The 27,457-nt window shown below is 41.9% G+C and overlaps 1 protein-coding gene across 5 annotated transcripts in view; it reads right to left on the bottom strand.

The window, feature by feature from the left end:
- Positions 1-27,204, bottom strand: part of NAXD (NAD(P)HX dehydratase) — a 53,509-nt gene extending 26,305 nt beyond the window's left edge. Inside the window, exons 1-7 of one of the 5 annotated variants that reach the window (XM_074910336.1) lie at positions 27,073-27,202; positions 24,962-25,827; positions 23,335-23,706; positions 19,770-19,920; positions 18,432-18,477; positions 16,677-16,765; positions 3,318-3,426 (exon numbers count right to left, since the gene is read on the bottom strand). In XM_074910336.1, coding sequence (XP_074766437.1) covers positions 3,318-3,426; positions 16,677-16,765; positions 18,432-18,477; positions 19,770-19,920; positions 23,335-23,706; positions 24,962-25,520 — 1,326 coding nt within the window. In that variant the 5' untranslated portion in view covers positions 25,521-25,827; positions 27,073-27,202. The other 4 variants (XM_074910345.1, XM_074910355.1, XM_074910374.1 and 1 more) reach the window with 4 other exon arrangements.
- Between the last annotated feature and the right edge of the window lie 253 nt (positions 27,205-27,457).

A 27,457-nucleotide genomic window follows, 5' to 3' on the forward strand; every position in this document is an offset into this window, starting at 1 on the left:
AGAGGGCTATGCAAGGAATATAATATTCCTTCCAAAGTCCTATTGGGAGCTGGACTCATCACCCTGCAGGAGAGGAAATTCCCTTATATCCAAGCCTCAGGCTACAAGAAAAATCAGATCAGAGTAAGACTAGAAATGCAAATATCCCTGGAATAGCCATATCCCTGGAATGAAGAATGCTGTGGTGGGTAGATATGATAGGCACATAATATTGCTGCTGTGTGAAAAAAGAACATCCAATAGCTTTGGAAATACGCTGCTTCTAAGTGTTGACAGAGGACCGTCATAGGGACCTTGGCCTTGCTTCCACATGGCAGTTAAACTCTTTCTCTACAGCCTAAACCACCAGCAGCAGCATACCAACTGAGGTGAACTCAGGGAGGTAACGCTACTGTCGTCTCTGACCAGACTAAATCATGGACACTGAAAGGGAAAAACAGATGGCTTGAGGTTGCCTACAAGTAAGCTGGCTGTGGTGGTCACACCTCTGTGGAACTTGGCCACAGCAAATGACGTGTTAACAGCATTTCAGAGGTTTGAAGCAGACTGGGGAGCAGAGATGCTTTAACCTGCACACTCCAGAAATGTGCTTGCCCTTTTCTCTTGAAGAGAAATAGATTTGGACTGCTTATTTGCTCTTGAGTTGGACGGTCTTACCAGGCCAAGACTAGGATTGGAACATCTGCATGAGATCCAGCTGCACAGCTACTAGGACACAGCAAATGCTTTCTTCAGATTTTTCTGAAACTGCAGCTCCTGGTCCAGCAAACTCACAGCTAGAAAGCTCCGATAGAGCATCAGCCCTAACCCAGGCAACTGAAGAACAGCACATGAGGGTTTTGGTGCAGACCCACACAAGTGGCATAGAAGAGTGGGATATAACTTGTAGAGTGGCTTCTCGAAACAGGACTTGTCAATGGAATTACAGCCAAAATCAGACAATCACAGGAAGCCAATAAGCATATATTTGAAGAGTAGTACTATACTCTCAAAAGAAAAAAAAAACACAAGGAAACTGATCACAAGATGCTTCTTTTCCATCAGACTGTTGAAAGCAGCTAAAATGCCACAGTGCACACACTGCAGGCATTAAGCATGAGGGAGGCAGGTGACATAGTAAAGATGCTGAGGAAGCAATGCAGTCTTTGGTCTGGAGAGAGATGCACCATCTGGTCAAAAAGTACTCGGGCTATTCAACAATAAAACACTGTCCATGGACTGTATACCAGAAATTGCAAGTTACTGCATTAGTATCTTAATTTCTCAATGCTCAAAAGAGAGAAGCAGTCCAAGCACATGACTGTTTAGACAAGCACGTTCACTGACAACGTGCTGGCACAATACTGACAAGAACTGACATAAGAACAGCATCAGAGAGGTGACAGACCACTACACCTCAGCACTTTAATGGGGCAGGAGGAAGAGGGGAAGCTCTCTCTCCCCCATTGTCACTGTCACTCTGATACAAAACCCTGACCAGAAAGCAGACACTAATCTACATCTCAGTCCTGTATTCATATGACAGCATGCTGAGGTTAGCTTAAAGGGAAAACAGAAAATTATATACCAAGCCAGCCTCCTATGAAAGATTAAAATAGCAACACTATCATCGCTTGCTTTTCTTCTTGAACGTGAAGAGTGATACAAAGCTTAAAATTCACTATTGAAGCAAGAGAGAGACTCATCCTTTCCTCAGCACAAAGAAGCACTAGTCTTCCTCAAGCAGGCAATCAGGATTCACTTGTCCCCAATTACACAATAAAAAAACAACACTGTGTAACTAATGAACACTTACATAATTACAGTGAAGACAAAGAACTTGAACTTTAATGTGGCTTGAAATTAATAAGGTCAGATCCACAGCTCACATGAACGTGGCCTAAGATTTTAGCATGAAGTAACTTCCAAATGCCTTGTCTTCATTGGCTGGGTTTGTCTCTTTAACTTTAAGCTAGCTCACACAGGACAGGCCAGGCTGAAGTAAAAGTATTCTCGTAATTCACTAAGAAAGCAAAATTATTTTCATCAATGATAGAAAAAAAACAAACAACACCAAAACAATTAAGGATTCTTCCAGATACTTCTGTAATACAGATAAGCACATTGACATTTATAAAACCCAGATGGAATTCTGCTGTGAAAGAAGTTCGTGTTAGATATGCTAGATATTCTGAACGGATTTTTATATCCTTTTGGTTAAAGTTGTTTTCCTTCAGCAAAACATCTTAACAATTTTTTTAAAAAACAAGGAAAAATTAAAAATGATTGCCTGTTTTCTTCTGTAAAAACAATTCTGAAAAAATGTTTTCAAAACCAAATAAAATCTGTTGAAATCTTTCATTCAGAATAGAATTTGATTTCTTGTTCTGTAATAAAATTATTTCTTTCTGAATCCATGCTCTTTATTAGTTTTGCACCTCTGCATCATAAACCAAACATTTTTTTGAAGCAAGAGCTTCCTCTAACAAAAGCCTAGCAAAACCACCCTCCATAGTTCCCAAAGTATTCTAAACTACTTGGACAGTGTGGTGTCCAGTCTCTTGTCTCCCCTGTTTTGCAATTTCACTGTGTAACTGTCACTATTTCTGTAAATTATATTAATTCCACTTGTTAGTACCACTGATTAATTCAGTAATACTTTTCAGGAAAAAAAGATTTTAAATTGTACAAAATTAGACTGATATTAGACTGAAAGATATACTTGAACAAGGATGTGTTGCCAGTAATACAAGACATCATCTGGACAACAGTGTAAGTACATATTATTTAGAGTACAGAACTATCTATGCTCATGTTTTTGGCTCTCCACTAAGGCTTGACAGAAAATAGGATTACCTCTTTATCCAGAGTAGAGGATATACTCTGTAGAGGATATATTTATAAGGAAGAGTATTATTTCTTAGTGCAAGGGTACACAATCCCTGTTCTTCGGTACCTCTCCTGATTCAAATTGCCAAAGAGGGTTCTGAAAATTAGGAATTCAAATTCATATTTATATTCTCACAGTACAGGTACTTTGCACCCAAACCACAGAGCCCTTTATCTAGAGATGTGAATATCTATTTCTTAATTAGAAACTTTCACAATCAAAACAAAGGCAAATCAAAACAACCATATGGATGCCTGGAATTTAAAGTAATGCTTACAGTTTGATAATGAAGACCATGACTAACAGCTGTAATTTTCAGTCACAGTATTTTATTCGATTTGTTATTTAGTTATCCTATCAAAAACTTTTGTGTAATCAAGTAAGACATGAAAGTGGTTAATAAAACTCGACATAAAGACACAGAATAAAATATCAGTATACACGTTACCTTAGTGTTCTCAAGTAGAACTTCATCTCTGCCTAAGCCAGGTCCTATGACAACTGAGTGCAGTCGTGGTAACCATTTTTCCACCTCATGGACAGCATTGGGACTATCACTAAATGGAATTGGGAAAGAAAGACAAGTTTACAAAGGCTTCATTTTAGTATTCTCAGAATCAGAGTTGAAGATGCAAGATAGAAAGATGTATTTCCTATCTAGAGTGTCAGGAAATTTTATCCTCCAAACTACCAAAAATCTGTGACCCAGGAAATATGGAATGGTTGTCCAAATAGCTAGAATGAAACATCTCTCTCAATTCATTCCTTAGGGGATACTACATAAAATGAAATTGCAAGTATCTACTATGGTTGTTACAAAATAAAAAATAAAACCCAAGCAGGAAACCAACAGTTCTTACAGTCTGTCACAATTCCCTATTTAATGCTTCTTTGCAGAGACTACAACTTGGAAAGAGGTTCACCCTCTCGCAGGTATATGCTGCAGCTTGCTGGAAATGATGCAATTATTTATTACCCTGCATGGCAAAATGATAAATCTACTCATAGGTTTTTTTGTCAGTTGCTTCATAAGCATTTGTTCCAACTGAATTACGGCCAAACTGTCCCCTTTCCCCAAAAGGCAACAGGAGAATCAAGCTATTCAGTACGGGTATTATCTGCTTGTAATGCTTAAGATTTCTGTAGTATTCAGGTTTTGTCTACACTGGAGAAATGATGAGAAAAGCCACTGCCAAATATAGCTGCCACAATACAGCATTCAGCCCCTGACCAGAACTGTTTACTTTGTTCTGATCAGTTTTGTTGTGTAAATAGGTCAGAATATTTTGAAAGCACTGCCCAACAATATCAGTTAATCCTTACTGACAGTAGGAGGGAAAATTTAGCCTCCCTCCCCACCTCTGACATGTGACAACGATAAATGAACATTTTAACTGAAGCATGGGGGAATAAACCTACCTATAGGCTAAGCAAGGAGGTACTATTTCATAGTATTGCTCTGAATATTTTGAGCTTGCAATACTTCAACAACGCTGTTATTATGGATGAAAGCCCTTGCATGTTTTTCATAACCAACAGCTGTACTGATGGGACACACCACTTGGGAACAAGTGTTTAGCTCACGTCTGGCAGAATCAGCAAATTCCACAACGATTTCTGCAAGTGCCAGGCAGGAGCCCAAAGCTTTTGCAGCTGCACGGAGCGAGGCGGCCGGCTGAAGGCCGCAGGGATGCACTCGCTCCTGGCCACGGCCCAGCGGCCCCTCCACTGACAATAGCTGCTTCAGAAATCCCCGGCTGCAGCAGCGCCCGCTCCCCAAAGGCACCCTGTGCTGACACCACAAAACAGCTCTGTCAAAACAAGGCTGCTGGGTGGAAGCGATGACCTGCTGCAAGGGCAAGGGAGACAACGAACCACGTGAGGACATTGGTGCCTCTGAAGCAGCCCCCCGCTTAGCGAGCTCAAGTTGAATTTCCATTTGAGCGATGCAGCTCCCTCCCTGCTCCTCTACCTCACAAGGAAACAGTAGTAGTTTGAGAATTGCAGAACAGCTCACTTCTTTTTTTTTACGTCCCTGTACAACCACCTACCAGTTTATGATGCAGATATAGGCTGGAAATAAAAATGAGTCAAGAAATATTTAAAGCACTATTAAAAAAAGCCAGTTATTTTATATGTGGTAGGTTCAACATGTGAAAAATTGTCCGTGAACGAAACTCTAATAAAATGTCACCATTTAGGAATGCAGACCACTTTTTTTATTTACATGCTGAAACTGATTTTATCCCTAGAAGGCCAATATATATATCAAATATATATATATATTTCTCAAATACATCTCATATATATCTATATATCATACAGATATAAGAATACTGCTATATACATATATATATATATATAAGGCTGTTTGAATGGACTGGATTCAAAATACCTTTAGATAGTAGAAGCCAAATACATTAAATAAATGTTCCATTAAATGTAAGCTAAGAACAGAGCCATAGATAGTACCATAACTGCTCTGCTCTTTTACAAATATCTCATGCAAATAATCTCAAGGTAGAAAGTTTGCCAATTTATTTATATTCAGGACTGAAATAAGATCATTTTGTCTCCAGCCCAACTGATAATGTGCATTCTTCAAAACAAAGCCATCTCTTGGGAAATGAACGGTCCAACATTAAGCCACTCCTGCTCACTTTGCCTCTGGTAATAATAAAAACCTACTGTAGAGCTTTTCATCTTCAAAGCATTTTACAAACATTACGTTCACATAACTCCTTTGCAACTTCACATCAAGAAGCAACCCAAGGCATATGAAGGGCCCAGAGATTTAAAATGGTGATAATGACTATTACATTGCAAGATCAGCTATAAAAAATGCTGTAAAATAACTGATGGATTTTGATTCTTTATAAAGAAAGCAGAACAAATACTGCCTCCAAGAAGCATCATGCCAACTTCAATTTAAGATACTGGATGTTCACAACAGCTGTGGTTGTGCAGCTAAAGACACCTTACAAATATTCTGTGACTACAGCTTCTCTGAAAGTAGAAGGGCTATCGTGTCATTTTACAGTTTATTCCCATACACAGACATCAAAGTAGTAGCATTTTAAAGCTAACAGGGTACAAAGGATCAGTAAGTAACTTTTTTTCAGTAAGGGGTCTCACCTTGAATGTTCCTGACCATGAGATTTAGCACAAAGACAGAAACTCCTCTAGCTCTTAATGAGAGTCTATACATAGCATCTAAACATGCCCAGAAGAGTTCTCTGACACTGAGATCAGCTGGCTCCTACACCCTCCAGATTCAGTGCAGGTAATGCTCAAGCTGCCTATCAGGCACACTCCCTGGACCGTGGTAGTTCCTCATCAGTGGAAGAAGTTGTTGGGAGAGTCTAGTTGGCATGGGCTAAAAACCTCACCAAGGATTGTTTGGATAATTTGCTGGTACAGATAATCATATTTGGGTACCTGGGAATAAATATTCCTTGGCAGTTGTTGAGTTCATTGCTATAGAAAAAGCCAGTGTATATTCTTGTTTGCCTGTGGATCAAAACCAGACCAAAAAAAAAAAAAAAGAAACACCAAAATACTTTGGGGGCACCAGCACCGAATGCCGAAGTCAGGTCTTCAGCTGTTTGCTGTGTACTAGGCTCACACAAGTAACATTGTTAACCTCCTTTTTCTCTTCATGCCAATTTCTCTGCCTGATTGCTAACCTGATTTCAAATTTCTCCATTTAATTATCACCTTCACTACCCAAGACATGCACACACAACTGAAATTAGCACTGTATTTTTTTTTAAATAAGAAAATGTCTAGAAAGGTTCACTTGATCAAAAGGGATGCAATCTTCAGGCTCTGACAGAAGGGTATTGAGTAAGCAATAATCAGCACTGCCTTCAGAGGTGCAGAGCCATACGATATGCAACTTGGCTTTCTTCCAAAACAGGAATCACTAATGAAATACCCCTACTCTAAAGCACAAAGCTACTATTAATATAAAGAGGAGTCAGAAATCTCTTGCAAGGCCACAAGAAAACAGCATTTGAATCTCTGAAAAGAGGGTAAAAACCTTTGAGAGAGACTGATTAACTGAATGTCAGGGATTTCCCAAAATAAAGCAAGTTTTTTGGAAGGTGATGAGGCAAGAGACTGGGAAACAGTCTGGCTTTCCCATAATTTGAAAATATATTCTCCGCACCATGGCCATACACAACAGTAAGTTTGGAAAGCTGAATCCAAGCAGTAACACCTGTAAACATGGAGAATGAACCACAGTACCATTGTGCAGATGTGTGCAATTAAAGATTCTGGTGACAGACCACAGCTGCACATTTGCAGGGAATTAAGAGATCTTCAAACAGCTACATAACTTCCAGCTAACCACTACATGTCATGTGACATGTTGTCAGATGCCATTCTGATGAAAATCTAGATTATGACAGCTCACTGTTGTTCAATCAAGCAATCAACCAACTCCCCTCCAAACCCCAAAAGCTTCCTCAAAGTCTTAGCTTGTCTGGAAAACAACCAATAAAGCTCTGACTGCATACACAAAAGAACTATGACAGGATAAACATGGAAATAACAACTGCAAGACAACAGAATAATTAATAACGAAAACCAAAGGAGTTTCCGTAACTCATCTCATACACGTTCAGTAGGCAAGAGTCTTTTAAAGCTAATGTCAACAATCATTCAATAAACTTTAAACATTGTCCATTAGTCAAGGCAGATCTAAACAAATAAGCAAGCATACAGAGTCTCAGAGGGGGTCACACTATGAAAAAGAACCCCACAGATGTTTACCTGATCAGCTTTCCTTGGCTATTAGTGAGGTAGCAGAGAGAGACAAAGCTTTGCCCAGCAGAGGCTGGGAAGACTGTGATCTCTTGTGAAAATACAACAGTTTCATCATTCACCTTCCCTGAAGCCCCTGTGTAGACAGGGCCAAGGTACAGCGTTCAGCATCCTGAACGTTCATCTTTTTGCTCTTTTCTCTACCTCTAGAACGTATTGAGAAGTACTTTCCACGCAAAATCTACACAGATTCTTCAAATTAAACAGCACTGAATCTCTGAGATAGTAAGGACAATTTTTCTTTATGAATTATTGGTAGCTTTAGATAACTGCTTCCAAATTAAAATCAATACACCCTGAAAAAATTCCTCTTGTCTTGCCACCTCAATTATTTTTTGCATGCAGAAACAGCAGTGGTTGCATTATGGTGCTTATGGCAGTAACTGCTGCATTCAGTACTGCAGAGTCTCACTGCTACCTCTTAATGCACAACCTCACAATCTCTTATGATACCTTTCAGTTTTGAAAAGCTAATATAGAAAATAAAAACTTTAAGTCAAGCTTTTGGCTCTTCAGGACTCCTCCTATATTTCACTATCACACAATCAAAACTGACATAAATCATAGTTCTGTGGACCTTCATCTTGGTGAAAGCTTGATATAACAACCTTTCCAAAAACAAAGCCTGAAAAAAGATGGTGGCCACTGCCCTAATATCACCCGTAGTTTGTAAACATCTTCCAAAGCAGTTTGTAATGGATATTTGAGAGATGCCATCTGCTCGAAAGTTTGCTCTAGGCTGGTTACTGCCCAGAGTGGGAGAACACTTGACAGCTAGGGCCTGAAATGCAACTCCATCCCCAGCCCTCCAAAAAAAAAGAAAACTTTGCAGTACGTTGCATTTTATTCAAAGACTGGCTTTCACCAAATGATCAAAAACCACCAAGGCAACAGCTTTAAACTATTACAGAAAGCTTTAAACACAGCAGCTCTCCTCATTCAGGATGAATGACAGTTACTGTCGTTGCTTTCTAGAGGAGCAAAAGAAACAACAGTGATAAGGTGCAGCCTTGTCAAATTTTACATGGAAACAAGAAAATGTGAAGCGAAGTCAGCATGGCTGTAACCAGGAGCTACAGAAATAGCAGATAAGCATGAATGACAGCGCAGACAGGAGGCAGAGGGACTGCAGCTCTTCACATGTGTTTTACGGAGACCTGGAACCACCGTAGTAATCAGAAATGTGGTTTGGACATCACAAAACCTGAGTCAGTGGGACTTCCTGCTAGAGAAGGACATGGGTCACAAGCAAGGATGCCATCACTTGATCAGCTATATGGCTCCTTGATGGATGGTGTATTTTTCAAATTCTGCTCATTACCTGTGAACACTTGGTATGACTGGGGCAACTCCAAATGCATTAAAACATACTGTTGCAGAAGTCTGTTACATAAACTCAGGCAAAGCCACTTTAAGTGGGCAGTTTTAAAAGCCAACCTAGACTCTTATCTTCAAAGATGGGAAAAAGTCTCTGATCTGAGGATGAAAGAGTTTCAGTTTTGTTTGTCCAAGCACTGCAGGTAATTATGTTAATGTGAATCAAATGTTAGACCTGCCAACATTTAGATCCTGTCATGTTATACAGTACATCAAAAGAGCAAAAGATGGGACATAATGTGTAGCTCTAGAATTTAAGTAGTTACCTCAGAAAGCTAATTATTAACTACTGTGGTGAACCTTGGGTGAGGCTATTACTGGAAACTGGGTAAATAAGATAGGGAGAGAGATTATTTTGGAAAGGTTAGGTTAAAGGAATTAAAAGCAAAACCAGTGCAAAAAAATATTTGAGCATAAAATGAAACTAATTCTATATTCCAAGAGTAGCTATATTTGTCAATGTTTAAATCACCATTTTTTAAAATTAACTCAAAATTTCCAGGAGCCCAAAGACTTGAGGCAGCCTCCTTTGGGCCCATAAGCAGAACTGGAAATAACTTATTCTAGAAAATCTCACTAATCCCATTATCAATTGATGGGTCTCTCACCAAGAACCTCTATCAGAGCAATCTCAGTGACAACACAGCGACATAAAGTTGGCTGGATGAAAGAGAGGCCAAAAAGAGATAGCTTTAGTGAATTAAGATCAGTATATTAAAATGTCCCCCAAAAAAGTTTAGAAGACAAAATGGTCATTTTCACCTATGAGGCTGTTGAAAGATCTTTCAATAGTGTTTAATCTGTAAATGCTGGGTAGACAATATCAATTTTCCTGCATCAATCTGATTAAATGAGAGGAAAGAAAATTAAAGGAAAATGAAGACCCTAATAAGAGAGGGATTGAGTACTATTCAAACCAAGTGTTCTTTTTCAGCCGTTAAGTAAGTTTATTTGGACACTGCAAGCGAACCTGGTAGGCTTTAACTGAATATTAACACAGCAGCAAGAACAACAACCCACCATCCAGAAGCACTGGTGCCACAAGTTCATAGCGAGACTGGTCATAATATACAGATACCACAGTCTTTACTTGCTCCATATTCTACCCTCAAGGCAGTAACAGTGCGAATGACCTATTGAGGTACACATTTAGAAAAAATGCTGTATTTACCACATCATGTTTTTTTTATATCATAACAATGATGACAAAACCCAAACTGTTTTCCACAGCTGCCACTTGGACACCTGACTCTCATTTAGGTATCAGCTCTTCTGTTTCATTAGGAATTGAGTTGTCAACACACTATAGGCAGAGCCAACAACTTCTTTAATACTGAACGCCAAATGGGGTCATCTCTCTTATGCAGAGCAGAGCCTCCCACAACCTGTGAGAAAGATCCTCAAAGAAACAGTTATTGCTTGACTATTTTATGAGATTTCTCACACAGACATAACAACAGCACTCAAGGTCAATCTTACCTAGCCTTGTAAAGATATCTACAAGTATCAACACAATCATTTTACAATGTGCATTTAGATATATCCAAATATTTAAAGCAGTTGTAGTATGTTTTGATTGCAATCCCATTACCAATGTGTATTATAACAATCCCCCCCCCCCCAAGTATAATGATAACCAAATGTCTTGACCTCATATTTTCAGAGTTCATGGAAGTGATTTTGACCTATTAGTATTTCCTGTGAACTGACTTGATAAGTAGAATCTGTCAAATATTCTTCCAAAGGGACTGCAATCAACCAAAACCTGTGACTTCAAAAGTGACAGAATGAATTTAAGATGACAACGTATTTCCCTGAGAATGAAACACTTAAAATGTCCCTAGAAAAACTAACACACTTTTTTTTTTTTTTTAATGTTAAAACCAATGAAGTGACAAGCTTTTACCACATTGGTATCCCTCTTTAGTTTACATTCAACTCTTAAGGCACAGATGATAGTCGAATCAATACCCAGAAGGCCAGAGTACTTAAAATTAGCTGTGGACACATGAGAAGACAGAACAAGTCTCAGTCTAAATATCTGCTTTGCTGTTGCCAGCTGGAAAAAATAGATTGAGACCCTAAAACTTTCACATAATTATAATAATAAATGCAAAAGCAAATCCTAGGCATGCCTGCCTTCAACTCAAACTCAGGAAAGATTAAATACCAATGAAACCTAATTCTGGTGTTAAATCACAGCAGTATGGCAGGTGTTCAGAAGGATGAATTTGGCCAGGATGTAACTGGAATAAAACGCTCTTACATACATATACATCTCTTACGATGTATCAGAAACCAGCAAGAACAGTAGCACTCCCCGCAAGGATGACAAAATCTTTGGCTACTTCTCACATTTTGAGGAGCTGGCAAAACCTGGGATAAGGACCTCTGCAACAACAGGGAGGAAAGAGCTATGGGGGTTTATGGGGTGAACACATCTCCCATCTTTTATTCACTCTGCAGCATACAGCAAAGGAACAGCAGCTTTTTGCCAAGAAAGCTGGACACAGGAAACATGTCCATGAACAAGTTTTGTCAATGGCACTGCACGACAGGATTAGAAACAGTTTCAGCACACATAAACTGACCCTTCTCTCTCCCTAAGTACTTAGGAAAAAAAACCCCAAAATTTTCTCATGCTATTCCTGGCTAGGTTGTTGTCAAAATGAGGTTTGGGAGAAAGATCACAAAGTTTATGCCTGCATCTTCTCTGCAGGTATAATAGGGATCCAGCAGCCAACTCACTTGGGAGGCATCTTTTTGGTAATCTGAGCAATCTGTGCTTTCTCCTTGACTTTCTCTGGCAACAAGCATTCTTGCACTTCTTCCAGCAGCTGATTCAAGAGAGGTTAGTCCTACATTACACAGAAGTGTTTAATAGCTATCCTTAGTGAACACAACTAAAAGGTATGAGCTTCCTCCTACAGAGGAACAATGTTTTTGAATCTCCTCTCTACACAATGAACTAGAAAGGGCCAAAAGTCTTAAAGATTTTTCCTGGTCTTTCTTTAGAAGACTTGGCACTGGTTAGAAGAGCTCAAATAACTTATTAGGAGCTCACTATCCATGATTCAGTTCTGTGATTTTTCAAATCATCAAAACATACACAAAATCCAATAAAACTAGGTAAAGTATGTTCCAGCAACCCTGATGTAAGCTAAGCTTCTTCATTAAAGGTAACTGGCCTCAACACACAGGCCAGTCTCATGAGAGTTTCCCCCCCCAATTATTTTTATTTCAAATGGAAAAGAACAATCATTTTCAAAATCCAAACCAAAACTCGAACCCTGCAACTGTAACACTTTCAGTAATTCTGACAATATTTCCTAGTCTGTACAGACCTGTAGATACGACCAGCTGGGAGGAAGGTATCAGTTCTAAATCCATACCTCGTTCAAGGGTGATTTTTTTGGAGATAAGGGAAGAAATTTGTGACTTCCTCAGATCCACAAAAAAATTAATAACCTGACATCTCATTCTACTGCTCTGATAACACTCTGGAGATCAAGGAACATATTGACTGTTGACTTTAGAAACTGTCTGACAACCAGGTTACAAGTGGGCTACTCAGTAGTATCTCAATCCTTCCCGGCCTACAGAAAAAGAAAAACTCTGTGTAAGATTAAGTCCTTGCAAAAGGGCAATCTAACACAATAGATTATTCTCGCTTCTTTTAAAGTATAACCAGCTGGGTTCATATAGCTCATTTAACTCGGTGATCACTCACCTATCAAGACAGGATAAGCTAACCCAACACAAGTATCCAAGAAGTCTATTCAACCCGACCTGAGCCAGGAAATAAACATGAGCAATATAAAAGAGCCCCTGAAAACTGTTCTCTAGAAAGTTCCCAACACTAATGCAAGGAAATATGTTCACATCTACATCAGAAATCCACACAGAAAATGCCTAAAATAAAACTCAATAAAATGCAAAAGCTAAGTTTTATCTTGTCTGTATTTGTGTAGAATTTACAGTGGGACCACGTCAGCTGAGAAAAAGAAAAACGTAGCACAAACCAGGGGTAGTGGTGACAAGAGCAAGGCAGCTGTGACCAAGGCTCAGTATATTCCATTATTCAAAAGATCCTGCCTTCTGCAATATATACTTTTTACTTCACATGAAAGCAAAAAGCCAGTCAGCAAAAACACTAAACTGGTTAGCTGGTCAGTTAATACTTTCAGTAATACCAAGCTGTCGTGGAAGGTGACATAAGGCATCTGACAATCCCTAAATAAAAAGGCACTACTGATAATATTGACTATTCATGGTCCCTAGACACCCAACTATCATTATTCAGCTCAGGTGGTGAGGATGCAGAGCCAGGTGTTGAAGCTTTGTCTTTTGTCCTGGTTCAGCTAGGATAGGGTTAAGTTTTCCCAGCAGAGAAGGGGAAGGGATCTCCAGCCGGGTTATTCATACCATGCTGATGTCAGGTCCAGCGCTGGAGCAGGGGAACTTTTTTCCCTTTGTGGCTTTGGTCGCAGGTAGTACGGGGCTGTCTGTAACCACTGCGGTATTTCTCTGTATATCTTTTGTCTTGTTTACTGTTATTACTCTTTATTGTTGTTATCATTGCTACTGTTGTTGTTCAGATTGTTTATTACAATGTTGTATTAAATTTCTTCTTATTTTTACCCAGGGTTTGTGCCCTACTTGTGTCCGAGGGTGGGGGAGGGACAACGGCAACGTGGTCTCCGGTCCCGGCAGGGCTTAAATCAACACAGCCTTCCAGATCCCAGGCTGCCATGTGCAGTCCCAGCTCTCTTAGCTTCACTCACAGGAACAAGGAATGAAATCACTAAACAAAAACCACAGAGAAAATTGCATTATGGGTGCCCTCAGCATGGGACATTACACGAAAAAGAATCCCAGCATGGTCTGCAGCTGGGGCCACATAGAATTGCCCTGGCAATGCTGCAAGATAGATGCCTGTTTTTTCATAACCCTCCTTCTGCAATCCCACTCAGTCTTTCTCACATAACATTCCTTGCATCCTTGAAGTGACAGACATTTGCCAAGGACCTGAAACACAAGAGTGCAACTTCTAGCTCTCGTATACCTTCACTAGCCATGCCATTGAAGATCTGCAACAGCAACTCTAACGAGCCAGAAAAACCCTTGTATTTTTGGGGGCAGCAGCAGCAGAAAAAAAAAAAAGCACGTTCTTCCCTTGAGGTGATCCCCTGTGAGGTGAAGGTATTAGGGAAAGGTAGCGGCAGCCAAGTCACAGAGATGATAAAATGTCAGACTCCTGGCAGTACAAAATGGCAGCTGAACCCTGGCGAAATGCCAAGCTGTTCAAACAGTGAATTGAGGAGTACACGGGGCCATAATTATGATTAGCATAATAAGAGAGTGGTACAACAGCTACCTAGTCACTCTGAAGGGTCATGGAGAAATCATAACAAAGCAAAGTTTTAAGGAGAGACACAAAAGAAAACAATGACGTAGCTGCTTGGTGGGTTTTACCCGGAGGTTCTTCCATGCGTGAAGTGTGGCCCGGGAGAAAGTACAAAGACTGTTTAAGAGATCAGGCTCTGAATCAAGAGCGGCCGGCCGTGCCTGCAGAACTCAAACAGCTCCACAACATATAAAAGATCATATGAAAAGTGTGACACGGAAGACAAAGGACCTTATGAGAAAAATAGGCTGTTTGTGTAAATTCGAATAAAAGCTGGGCTCGATAGAGTCAGTCAACTAACCAGAAAAGACTGTTTTCTCTTTTCCTCAAATGAAGCAGAAGAGATAAAAATATGACAAAATTAAACAAAATCAGAACATTCTGATATTTGCATTTTTTCATTTTGAATGCCATATAAACAATATTTACTGATCCACTGCTTCATGCAATTAGCCAGCTGTCTGGGTGAAATTAATCAGTTGTAATAAAAGTATTAAACATTGAGTTTCAGACTTAAAGCTATATGGATATGAAAATTTCTAAATTCACTGTACTCTGTACATCTGGAGGAATTTATAAACAGAGCTGAACTTTAAAATAAAGTTTTCTTCGCAAATAGAAAAATCAGAGTTTTCACTGAGATCTGAATTCCACAGAAGACAGTGAGAATCTGTGTATAAAAAAACCCATCCTTATTTAGTAGGCACAATCTGGTCCTCCATGAACAGAAATGCTACTGTTTACACATTGTCACCTCCCTTTTTCTGCTGTTTTCTGTTTCTCCTATTAACCTTTTCCATTACCACAGACATCAAGAACCCTATGTGTACAAAAAAATGCTCCTCCCAAGGCAAGGTCAACTCCTTCCCATACAAGACAACCATATGCTGTATCCCGAGTGTGATACATCATAAAAACCCATGTTACAAGCTGATACAGTCATTAAGATTCTCCATCTCATTTGTTATCATATGATATCAGGCAGAACATCAACTAAAGATGTGCCTTTTGGATTTTGGAGAGTAGTGTAGTTAGACTGGTAAAAACCCTACCCCTGTATCTTTCCCTTGCTTTCAAGCATCATTTTTCCCCTGTCTAAAATCCAAAGTCATGGCTTTCTTCTATCTTTGGACAAAAAAAAAAAATCCCCAACAAAACACAACCCTTGATATCTGACTTCTTTCTAAGCAGCTCTCTACACTGACAGGAATGAAACCCACCTTTAGAATGTAATAAACTTACAGCTTCCAACCACAGGCATCCCCATAAGGGAGATTGTATTCTACTTCTCACACACCGAAATATTTCTACTGTTGTAAATCCTTCCTTACAGCACTATCTGACAAACACAAATTACACTTTTTCTAGCTTAACCACAGCTTTGCTATGTACACCAACAGACTTTGACACGCACTGGTGCAAGCCAACCTAAGGCGCACATCTTAATTCTCATTTGCAGTGCTCATTGTAAACCATCATAACACCTAATTGAAGCAATTTATCCTGTAAAAGTTTACCAATCAGTAACATATTTCAGAACACAAATTCAGGGAAGCACACAACTGGTTTTCCCAATTAGGGCAGTTGCTTATTAAACTTTTCATCTTCCTGTTAATAAACCCTGTATTTTAGATCATTTTAGAACATCCATTTATTCCCAGGAGTAGGTGTGTATCTAATGCAACATACTTATGAAAATAAATGAGAATCAACGTCTCTTGCCCGATCGTTTTGCATAAATGACTAGATACACAGTAGTTAGAGGAAAAAAGATACACTACTGTTGAATACTGTTAGGACTGAAGAAGCAAGAGAACATACTCTATTTGCCTTTCAAATGCAAATTCCAAAATGCTGACTTATAGTGATTCTTAGTTCTGGATTTTGCTACTGTTCACAGTTAAATGCATTACAATCACAGAACACTTGTCAGCAAGCAGCAGAAAGCAAGATCTTTGCTTTTTAAAAAATTGTACTTTCATAGTAATGAAAAAAAAAAAATCACAATTGAATGTTCTATATTAAATATCTAACTGTTTGTAAATAAAGGACAAACCCAGCAGTTTTTGTAATCTCCAGCTCACCCATCCCGTAACTCAGAAAAAGAAATAACGCAAACTAATCAACTGTCAGACTGAAATGTTCAAACTATAATCCTGACTTGCTCATTTAAACAAAAGATAAGTCACTTACAGAACTGGATGAACAATCAGCTCTGGACTATATGATTTGATTACTGTTGCTGCATCTTTGGTACAAAACACATGGGATAAATCTGCACCCTAAAAAAGAAAATTTGCAAACAGAATTACCAAATAATAACAACTTTATCATTCCAAAGTTTACTCAGTGAATAATTCACTTGAATTCATTCTTCTCAGTAGTTAACGCAAACTTTATTATTTTTTCTATTTTGTCTTAGACTACCATGAAGTGTTTTGGAGAAATTTATTTTTCAATATAATTTTTTTCTGTTTCTCACCGATAGGATGACTGAAAACACAAATCTTGGAACCTTTACTCCCGTGAGAAATGTTTCCCATTTGTAGATGAGAAAAGACTAAAATGTCACATGTACAAGAAGAAGGAAGGCAAAACAGCACAACTGACAAGCTACATTTGAGAGGAAAAATAATACTGTAAAATACTTGCAAAATATAGCTATGGCAATCTCTGAGTACATTTCCAGCCCTGCCATTTTTACTCGATGGGCCAAATCCATACCAGATAAAGCCTGGCACAATTTCAGCAATACATCTTAAGTTAAACATTAAAGATGAGGAGTTTAGCCTCAAGCTTCTGTTATCAACTCAAAAAAAAAAAAAAAAAAAAGACATAATAGTAAAAATTATGTAAGCAGCGATCAGAAAGCCTGATCTTGTATCTGTCTTGCATATTGAAATTTCCCAAAGAAAGCATCTTCTCTGTTTTACTACTACACATTTAACATCTCAAGCTACTAAGCAATGCAGAGATTTGATCCTATGGCTCTATGTGCAGATGTAATGATATGAGACCAAGTGACTTCAGTAGGGCACCTTTTAGTACACTATTTTATTTGCACATAAGTGAACAGAAAGCTGAGTAGCCTTAGTATCTTATATAAGAACATTAAATAATATCATTTCAGTTTTAAATCCTTGAGAGACTGCACCAGGGGAGGTGGGAGGAAATACTTGGAATGGTTACCTACTTACTGAAACAAATCTTCAAAAAGAAAAACATATGCAATGAACTGAAAGTACTGACACACCATATATAGAGCACTCAAAATTATATGTATTATGTAAGCATGATTTGTTTACATTTGAATAATCGCCACTGTATTTATGTAGTCCGCAGCAGATGTATTTTTAGACAGTTAATATGTCACTAAAATAAGGAAGTTCACACTTCTAGGAAAAAAAAAAAATCTTAGAAAATACTTCTGCTAAAGATTATAACATAAATAAAATGTGCTATTAAAAACTACATTAAATTCAACCAACAATCTTTAGACTTACAACATGTAAGAATTTTACGAGCCTAAAGTTGTTTCTTTCAACACACTTATCAGGTCCAGAAAATATTTCTGATAACTGACTGCAGCACTGAAAACATAACTGTAACTGTTGATTTATTTTATTGTTCGCTTTTGGAGAAAGTATTTCATCAAGTTTTGATATTTCCTATCCAAGACTCTGATAAAACAGTTCTCCCGCTGAAATTCAATTTTTTCATGCCTAACTTTTCATAATATAGAGAAAATATTTACAGAAAATTTATTAAATGACACATATTTACAAAGTATTTCTACAAATCCAGGACTAAGGATTTTCACTGTTAAATAGAATACCTTTTAGAACTCAGATTTCATGCGCAGCACAGAATGAATGCTTTTAAAAAATGGCACTTAGCCAATACAAATGATGAAAAGTTAATTTTGGATTGATATAGAAGAACACGTACCACTTTGAGAGCTGTAATTGCAGCAAAATACGGTGCTCCAGTGTATCTAGAATGAAAACCAATTTAGGTTAGGAAACAGAGTCATGAGATTAGATAATCTAGAAATCAGCCTGCCATAACAAAGTCCCAAATTCAAGAGCAAATTTTAAAAAAAGCTTTCTTGTTTGTTCTAAAAGACAGATAAAATCTTGCTATACTGAAGCCAGTCTCAAACCTTGCTCTGATTTCCAAGGTGCAGGATTTCACCTTAGCCACCTGACCCTTTCGTAAAAATATTTATAAAGATCATGCCATAAAAAATGCAAACACTTCCTGGACAATCAATTATAAAGTTTAGAGACAAACAAAGCAAAACAAGATTCAAACACTGTCTGCAAGCCTAATCTGGGATATGTTACCTGGATCAACCCCTTCTGGTTTTAGATGTGTAACCTGAAGTGCCTAAACTGTGACTCCAGCTGCCCTAAATTCTCTTTATGAAGACTGAAGAGAGAGATACAGACAGAATCACCCTCCAGAGGTGCCTACTTCTGCCAAGAGGTAAGAACCTAAGTCCATTAGACCAATAGGAAAACTAACTCCTGGCTAATCAACCCAGCTAGAAGACAGCACCTTTTACAATCTTTATAGAATGTTTATTAATGGCAGATGTCCAACAGCAGACCTTTTAGAGGAAAAAGATGCCATCTCTATTTCAAAAGCGGAAAATGAAAAACAGGAAGGTGTAGTGGCTCATTCAAAGTACTGTGCAGATTACTGAACGTGGCCAAGAAAAGATGATAGCCTGTTTTATTTCTAGGTCAGTACACCATTTAACTGATTCATGCTGTATCTCTTTTTTCCCTGAAACATGCTATTTCTATTACTCCAGATCATAAAACAAGGTATTGACAAAATCTAGTAATCACCACAATTGATCAAAATCAAAAGTACACAGTAAGAGAATATTCCAATCCTGATTTAAGAGACCCAGTTCCCAAGATACCAAAATATTAAAAAAAAAAATATCAGATGTGCCACTGTCTTACTCTATCCTACTTATTCTATAACTTCATCATGCAATGGGAAAAGACTAATGCTGAAAGCAGACAGAGTTTGGTGGTCTGAAAAGATCAACAAGGTAGACACAGATACAGCATTCTGAGTTTCAGCCACGTTCACTACAAACATTTTGCAACACAACTGCAGGGAAACAAGTATGCATAGTCATGATGATGCACTAGTAAAGCTCTCTGGAAAATATTCATGTTTTAAATGTGAGTTTGAATGGCGTCTACAGGTACTTATGACATCCTCAATCCCTCTCAGAAACAAAAACTAAATTTCTGTTTAACTTACTCTTGACATCCTCCAACAATGCCTATACGTCCATCTTGACCTTTATGCCTTTTCCCTGTTAGAGGAGGGATAACATTGCGCACCAGTTGAAAAATATTCTCCATATCCTTTAGAGAGTGTGTTCTGTGCAGTGAGAAAGATCTCTCTATAACTGAAAAGAAGAAAATAAACATTACTTTAAATTATGTTCTTTCTTAAACTATCATCAGTATTTCTTTCAAGCACTCATAAACACTAACAAAATCACTTAAATCACTCAAAGGTATACAAAGTGACATACTTCTAAAAACCATATGCTTCATCACTTAAAGGCCTTTAAAACAGTGACTAACTAGGGAAGGTGATCATTTTAAAAATGAATTTAGGGTCTGATGCAGAGAATATTCCCACTGACTGCTCAAAATCCTAATTTAGAGCTCAGGTACAGAAAGAAGCAACAGCCTAGAATAGTTATATGAACATTTTGTAACTAGAAATATCTTCTTAGTTCAGCCTGAAATCACTTCCGTAATTAAGCTGAACTGAAATAGGTACACGAAATAAGGACTAAATACATCCAGACACAGAGCAAGAACAGAGCAACTAAAACCACATTTTGAACATACACCCTACCTTATTTTTCACCTCCCCTGAAAGATTTCCACCTCTTAGCAGAATCAGGGCCTATCTCACTGCTTTTTTTTATTTGACAGGTGGTTACTAAGCGAAAGGAAAGCCATTCCACAAAACTATAATTCAATGCACTAGATGCAAATACTACAGATATCACACAAAGAAAATTTTAAGCTATAATACAGCTATAGATCTCTGATGCAAAGCTACATGTCAAGCTACATATTAAAACAGCACACTCAGAAGGCTATATATCCGAATTACTGTTTCAAAAGACTACAGAAATTCAGAAGAAAAAAGTATTTTAATAATTCCAACTACAGATAATTAAATCGTTTACCTAACATGGGACACTTCTATCAACAATGTGTTACCTATAAATTGCAGTAAATACACTAAAAGAATAAGTTTTTATATTTCAACAAAGATTCTCATTAACTGTACAGTACTGTTCAGAAGAGCCATTTATTTGAACATTAGTATTAGCCTCCTAGACCGCAGCTATGCTTATTTTCTTTTTTACAGATCTTCTAAAAAGCTCTCAAGGAACTGCTATATAGTAATACATAATTATATAAGCAATAACTCCCATGATACTCATTTTCAGCTGTGTAAAATTTAGTAATCCCACCCCCCAATTCCAAAATCAAGGCGGGGGGGGGGGGGGGGGGGGGGGGGGGCAGACGACACAACAACAACTGTTCCAGAAATTTTGGTCATAATAATGTGGAAAAAATGTAGTAAACAAGAAAACGCATCTGTGCACTATCAGCAGAAAGCATCTTTTTCTCCGTCTTTCACAGAATCTAAACCTAAACCAGACGTGCTAATCTTCAGCAATAAAATGCTTTAGTGTTCAATAATGATAAATACTCCTGGCTGATCTTTTGCTTTTAAAATCCTTCTGTACTACAAGAATCCTATTCCTACTGCGATTAAAAAAAAAAAAAAAAGGAAAAAAAAAAAAACTGTTTTGGATTATGGCCAAAATAGCATTGCAGTGACCCAGAGGAGAACAAAACGCTCATCTCCTCTGGAAATACAGCAGATTATTTTCTTTAAATCACACTTCATACACTCAGTGCTTTCCAACCACACAAGAAATAGACATCATGTAGCTTGTAACCCTTAAAATGCCATGTTGTTAAGAAGGTCCTCTGTTTCTTTGTTGCTGTCTTTTTGTTTATATATAAAGTGATTGCATAATATATAGGGAGAAAACAGAGAATTACGCAAAAAGCAGTTCTTAACAGAGTTCCACTTATCTATACAAACACTAAGGCATATTTAGCTATAAACAACTGAAATCTTAATTCCTTAAAAGATGTGCTGCCTGAAGCATTATTTTCACATTTTATTATAAATGCTTTGTTACACCTTCACCAATTAAAAGATTAGAACCTCAAATTGCTCTTGCTACAGCTAAATATATAGAATGCATTTTTGCACAGTGGAACACAACTGTACACCTGTATGACAAAATCCAGCAAGAAAAACTGAACTTTAGTTTCAGGTCTTTACAGACAATGAAACTCTTCCAGCAAAACACTTTTCGGGTGTAATCATAAGGATGCCTTGTAAGTACCATAATCCCAGTCTAGATCCTCAAACGATTTCGTAAGGGATTTTCTAAAGCACCTCAGGTTTCTTTTTAATTTAAAAGTGAAAACATTTAAAACACAGAATCCATACGTATGCCGTAATTTATCTATGCAAGTCTGCTGCCATCAAGGAATGCTATAGACCAACTATCCACTCAGGAAGAAACAAAACCAAGTCAGCCAGCCTAAACCCTCAAAAGGCCTAACCATGCAGTCCCCTGTGCATTTTACAGGGAAACGCAGTATGTAACAGAGCTGAAAAGGCTCCAAGATCCTCTCAGGAATCACAGAATGCCCTTTAGGATCTGGCACACCAGATTATTATTCAACACTGAGGCTGGGTGGGTTTTTTTTTTCTTTTCAAACCACACTTCTTTCTTTCAAGTAGCGTGAAAAACAGAATTAAAACGGAGCGAAACTTGTTTCATTTCCACGCAGCAGGCTACAACCACCGAGCCCCAAGCTGACTCTGGTTTCAGCACTGACAGAGTATCCCTGTTTTCCTCCTGCCCATGCAGTCTACCTCCACGTACAAGGAGACTATGATAAAGATAAATGACACGGAGCCACAGATCCCAAGAAGTCTGTTAATGAATGCTAAAATCCGATTATCAGCTTCTGGCCCACACATAAGGTACAGAAGGAAAAGTCTGTGCATAAATACCAATTCTATTGCTTTGCCTTTTTCTTTAAAATAAATTCAGATGCCCAAAGAGTTTATAAATGAACTGGTGTAGAAGAAAAACATATGCCAATATTTTCACCTTCTATGACACCTACTACAATAATACGATGTTCAATTAAAAGATAAGATTCAGAATTTTGATTTAAATAAATTTATTTTAAAGAAGCTGGATTTTAACATTTGACTTACTTCAACGTAGGCAAAACTCCACTCTTTTCACAACCCTGAAAAAACATATGCACAGCCTTAACTTCATATACTTAGTTAGGCCTGTTAACATCAACAGCAGCAGAATTTCCGCTACAAGGTACCTAATGTTTCCAGATAGCATTCAGCAAATGTGCTACTTGCCTTTTATATATAAAGCTTCTCCTAACTTCATTTTACAGAGACGTGAATATGGAAAGAAGTCCCCAATATTTACAGGGTTCAAAAGGTGTGATGCTGCTCATTAAAATTTGTTGTAACTATCATATCTATATTAAATAATAAGTACAATGGTACGAATGTTGTTTTAATTTCATTTTACATCAGACAGACACCTTAACGACAATATTAAATAATTCCAATTAGCATTTATTTTCAAAAGCTACTTACTCCCAGTGCTTTCACAGAGAAGTTTAAAAAAAAAACCCCTAACTTTTATTTATGCTATAGAAGGAAGTACCTATCGGTGGAGAAAGTGCTGCTGTCATAGCATTATAATTAAAGTTATCCCCATACGAACGATGGTTCGCTCTCTGAGGTGGACTCGCTGGTATAGATTGTGACCTTTGTGATACCGTGGAGGAAATTCCTGCCAACATCTGTCCCAACATCTGTAACATCTGAAGCTCTCGAGCATGCTCAGCTTCCCGACGCTTGTCCTCAATTTTGAGCCTTTGCTCTTCATATCTGTAAAATTTCTCTTCTGTATCCACGCTCTGCTGCAGGAATTTTTCCATCATTTTATCCAACGTTAAATTTGCATGCCGCTTTTTTGATCTTTTGGGCTGATTGAGAGGTGGGGTAATAGTTGGAGCATTGATTTCTTTAAAGCCTAAAACAAGAAGAGAGGCAATTATTTTTCTGAAGAAAAAGAATTTCCTACAAAGAAAGCAGCAAAGAATCTCCCTATGAGATGTGCACCTAACACATCACAAAGTTGTTACACTTTTCCGATGTGACTTGTAATTATGTCAGATATTTTTATTTCAGAGTACCAAAGCAAAACCACCAGCTTCTACAGAGTTATAAAGGCAACACAAAAATCACGCAGAAGCATCTTTTAATTGTTGTAGTACTAAACTTCAACAATAGGAGTCTTTTTGATCTTCTAAAAAGGTTTAAGTGGAGGCTATTAAATAGTATAGCCTCATTTGTGTATTGCAGGTAATTACATTAATCTAAATTGAGTTTCAGTCTGTTGGCATTCTGGATTTGCATTTCAAAAGAACACTAATGTAAACAACTCTTTGATGGGGTTTATGTGTAAAAAGAAGGTTGGTTAAACGTCAACCAATTGGCTGATTCCTCAGTGATGTCAACTTCTGAAGACAGGTTCATGTTTGTATTAAAACCACGGCACTAATCTAGATTTAAAACAAACAAATAACATTCTCCCCCCCAGCCTCCCACAACACACATACGGAGTGCTGAGGGTAAAGAAGGAGCAAGGAAAGGCCAGGCTTTATCTAAGGGCTGTTTCTGTTTGCAAGCCCGCTAAAGTTAGAAGCAGTGTTTCTGAAACAACTCAAGCAATTAATTACGTAAACGCTCTCCCTTAGCTTTCTGGCCCATCTGCAACAATAAGCAGATTTTTCAGGTATTATCGTCATCATCGTTTTAATACCGATTAGCAAAACCGCACATAGTCTGCAGGGAACGGGAAGTCCTCCAGCGAGAAGGATGCCTGTTTTCTCGTAACTGCGCTACCTGACACTTTGTCTTGATAATCTCTGTGCTAGTTTTCCACTGGTTTCGCATCGACAGACACCGATTAAAACTCACTACATTCTCCGTCCCCCAGCATTTCCCGCTCCCCTTCCAGGCGGCATTCGCGGGGGGGGCGGGTGGCCTCGGGGACGAGCAAGGTGCAGGGAGGGGGGAGGCGGCGGGGGGTTCATGGGCGGATTTCGGAGCAGAGGACGGGGCGGGCGGGAGGGAGGAGGGTAAGGCAGAAGCCACTAGAAGCAGGCTAGCTGGAGAGAGGTGCCGGCAGTCGGGCTGCAAGAGCCCGGGGTGGGGGGGGGGGGCCGCGCTGCCCGCGGGGTGAGGGGACGACACCCGGCGCCGGGAGCCCGCCGGCTACTCACCGTCGCCCGGCGGCACGGGGATGGCGAAGGGGGGGCACTCCACCTTGATGGGGTGGTCGGCGTAGGAAGAGCACTCCCCGGAGTCCTCGGTGAAGTTGTCGCGGGGGGACTCCAGCTCGGCGTCCTCGTCCAGCTCGGCGTCCACCTCGCGGCTGTTGTGCGGGGTGCCCGGCGTGGGCGGCCCGGCCAGCGGCCCCGCCGGCTGGGCGCCGTCGGGCGGCGGGGCCAGCGGCTCGGGGGCGCCGTCGGGCCCCCCCCGGCAGCTGAGGATCCGGTCCATCTCGTCGTAGTACTTGCATATCTTGCGGGCGTGCCCGTTCTTCTTCAGCCCGTCCCGGGCCTGGTAGTACTGGCGCTTGAGGCCCTTGATGCGGATGCGGCACTGCTCGGGGGTGCGCTCGAAGCCCAGCTCGGCCAGGCGGCAGGCCACGTCCCGGTACACATGGCTGTTCCGAAAGTTGCCGTCCAGCGCCGACTGCACGTCCGCCTCGCCCCAGATCTCCAGCAGCGCCCGCGTCTCCAGGTCCGACCACAGGAAGCCCCGCGTGTTCGTGATCATCCTTGGCCGGCCGGGGTCACTGCAATGGCCGCGCACCGGGGAGAGGGAGGGAGCGAGGGAGGGAGGGAGCGAGGGAGGGACGGAGGGGGGCGGAGGAGGGCGGCGGGGAGGAGGGAGGGGGTTCAGTGCCCGCACTCGGCTCTCCCAGGGGGCGCCTACGCCAGCCCCGGCCGCGGCAGCCGCGGTGCGGCGGGAAGCGGCGGGCAGCCGGGCCCCGGGCCCTGCATCCCAGCCCGGGCCGCCGCCGCTCGCAGCCCGCACTCACGCAAACAAAACTTTCCCAGGCGCCGCTTTGCGCTGCGGACACCTGCAAAAAGAGGAAGGGGGGGGTAAAAAAAAAACAACCCAGCCTCCACCAATCCGCCTTCCCCCCTTGCTCCCTCGGCTCGCCCCCTTCCGAAAACAATGATGATAAATAAAAAATAAACACGTAGCCGCGGCCCCCTCCCCCGGGACAGGACGCGCCGCCGCCCCGCTCAGGCAGCCATCCGTGCGCGGCCGCTCCCCCGCCCCGGGCTCCTCCGGGAGCGGCAGGACGACGGCGCTGGCTGGACTTGGAGGCCCTGCTCATCACAGCGCGCCTCCCTCCGTTCCTCCTCCCTCCCTCCCTCCCTCCCTCCCTCCCTCCCTCCCTCCTCCCCGCCGCAGTGGAGCGCGATCCCTTGCACACACACAGACGAGACAGGGCGCTGCAGCTCGGCGCACGGCAGCCGAGGCCCGCGGCTCCTCTCGGCGTCCTTCCTCACCCCAGCGCACCGCCGGGCCGCGCCAGCACGGGCAGCCACATGCCTGCCCCCTTCCCCGGGGCTCGGATGTCCCCCAACCCCGGGGCAGGCGGCCAGGCCGCCCCCCGGCACGCACTGGCCCACACGCGAGCGGTGGCTGCGGCTCGGCTCGCCCCTGCGGGCCGCCACAAAAGCCCACGCTGCCGGCTGGCAGGGACGGCGCCTCCCGGGAGCCCCCGCTGGATCAGGCAGGTCCGGTCCCCGGCGGACGCCTGCGAAGGGGCTGGTGGCGGGTTTGGGTGCGCTCCCCCCGCCCCCTCCCCGGCCATCCCTTCGCAAGGCAGGTGAGCGGCCCGGCCGACTCCCCCGCGGCAGGCGGGGCGGCTTTCACTCCGCCCGGGCCGCCCCCGGGCCCCACTGCCGCCCACCGCCGCTCCGGCCCCTGCCCTCTCGCTTTGGTTTTGCTCCGAAACCGTTCTCCAGCAGGAGCTAAGGGGCGGCGGCACCGAGCCCACCTCCCCGTCACGGAGGCCCCGCCGCCGCCTCCATCACACCTCGGCCCGGGCCCCCGCCCGCGGGCCTCCGCAGCCCCCTCGACGCCCACCCGCCCGGCCCGCCCCCGCCGCCCCTCAGGGGCAGGCCCCACCCCCTCCCCGCCAGAGCCCGGGTGCGGAGAGGCGTTTATACCTTCATCACACCGCAGCCAGAGGGCCGCGGCCAAGGCCAGCGCAGCCAGGGCGCTGGCGGTGACGGCGCCCCGTCCCCACATCCTCCCTGGGGAGAAGGCAGGGGCTGCGGCCGGGCCCCGCTCCGCGCTCTCCGCTTACCTAGCCACAGCGCGGGGCTCCCGACGGCCCCCGCCAAGCGCGCAGGCAAGCGGCGCACACAGCTCATCGGCGCGGCTTCCGGCGCCGGGCCGGGCCGGGCCGGGCACGGCGGGGCCGGGCAGGGCAGGGCAGGGCAGGGCAGGCCTACGCGGGCGCGCCCGCCCGCCCGGCACCGCTCCGCGCCTCCCCGCGGCGCGCCGCGGCCTCCCCCCCCGCACCCGGCGGCAGCCAATGGCGGCGCGGGGCCTGCGCGGGCGGGCCGCGCTGAGGTAACGGCCGCGGCCGCCGACAGCCCGCGGAGCCGGGCCCGGCCGCTGCGGCCTGCTCCGGCGGCGTTGGGCCGGCCGCCCTCCGGCCGCCCTCCCTCCGGCCACCCACGCCGTTG

This window comes from Athene noctua, chromosome 1, assembly GCF_965140245.1.
Source record: "Athene noctua chromosome 1, bAthNoc1.hap1.1, whole genome shotgun sequence".
Classification (NCBI taxonomy): Eukaryota; Metazoa; Chordata; class Aves; order Strigiformes; family Strigidae; genus Athene; species Athene noctua.